The following is a 936-nucleotide window of genomic DNA, read 5'->3' on the forward strand; positions in this document are numbered from 1 at the left end:
TGTGTGTGTGTATGTGTGTGTGTGTGTGTGTGTGTGTGTGTGTGCATGTTACCTGACATGCGTTTGAAGGGCGGATCAGCTGATCCAGGTAACCTGAAACGACTCGCTGTTCGAACCATCTCCATCATCACACCAGCTGTGTGTTCATCATTCTCCAGCTCACCTGCAGACTAAGCAGGTGAAGAAATCAGGGGTCAGAGGTCAGGATTATGTCCAACAGACTGGATTCATCTCTACATACATCTCTCTCTATATATTAATATAAAATGAAACATTTCCATGTCTTAAACCAAACTACATAAAAGTCAAGAATTTAAACAGTTTCTAGTTTTATGTGTATTTATCATATATAATGTGAATTCATCATTTCATCAACTGTCTCTTTAAATTCACCAGCATCAATACAAAAGTTAAATATAGATATTTGAATGGAGTTTGTTGTTTGTGTCTCAAACCAAACTTAATGAGTTAATTTAAATTGAACGTTTTCTCATCTATTACTTTGCAGAATTAGATTAAAATTATTTTTTAATCATCAGGCCCCAAGTTTCAAACCAGGACCTAAAAAGAAAATCAAAAATAAAGGTCCTGATAATTTAATGAGATTATCTTTCTCTTTAATTCTGTGTGAAGGTTTGTGAAGAGATGTGAACAGAGTTTGGCCAGTAACCCGACCGGTAACTGTTACAGATGAAACACTCACAGCCAGGACCCCGTCCTCACTGATGACCAGGTACCCGAGCTGATCCGGGATCCGCTCCAGACCCGCAGTCAGAGCCGCAGTGGTCTGATGACAGCACAGACAGGGTCATTCGAAGCTAACAGGCTAACTGCTAACAGGCTAGTCAACGTCACAGTTCAATAACTTTATAAATATGATAAAAACATAATTATTCAAGTGTCTCACTCACCATTCTTATTCTTATTCTTATTCTT

At 38.2% G+C, this 936-nt stretch overlaps 1 protein-coding gene across 1 annotated transcript; it reads right to left on the reverse strand.

Moving 5' to 3' along the window:
- Positions 1-8: 8 nt before the first annotated feature.
- LOC111672838 (ragulator complex protein LAMTOR4-like) lies at positions 9-930 on the reverse strand (the record flags this gene model as incomplete). Its single annotated transcript, XM_023430411.2, has 3 exons — positions 912-930; positions 704-787; positions 9-170 (listed from the first exon to the last, which is right to left on the reverse strand). Coding segments are annotated over exons 1-3 (249 nt in total), but the record flags the coding sequence as incomplete, so codon positions are not given.
- Between the last annotated feature and the right edge of the window lie 6 nt (positions 931-936).

The sequence above is a fragment of the Seriola lalandi genome, unplaced genomic scaffold (genome assembly GCF_002814215.2).
Source record: "Seriola lalandi dorsalis isolate HSWRI2012SDOR001 ecotype SW California unplaced genomic scaffold, Sedor1 jcf7180002009106, whole genome shotgun sequence".
Classification (NCBI taxonomy): Eukaryota; Metazoa; Chordata; class Actinopteri; order Carangiformes; family Carangidae; genus Seriola; species Seriola lalandi.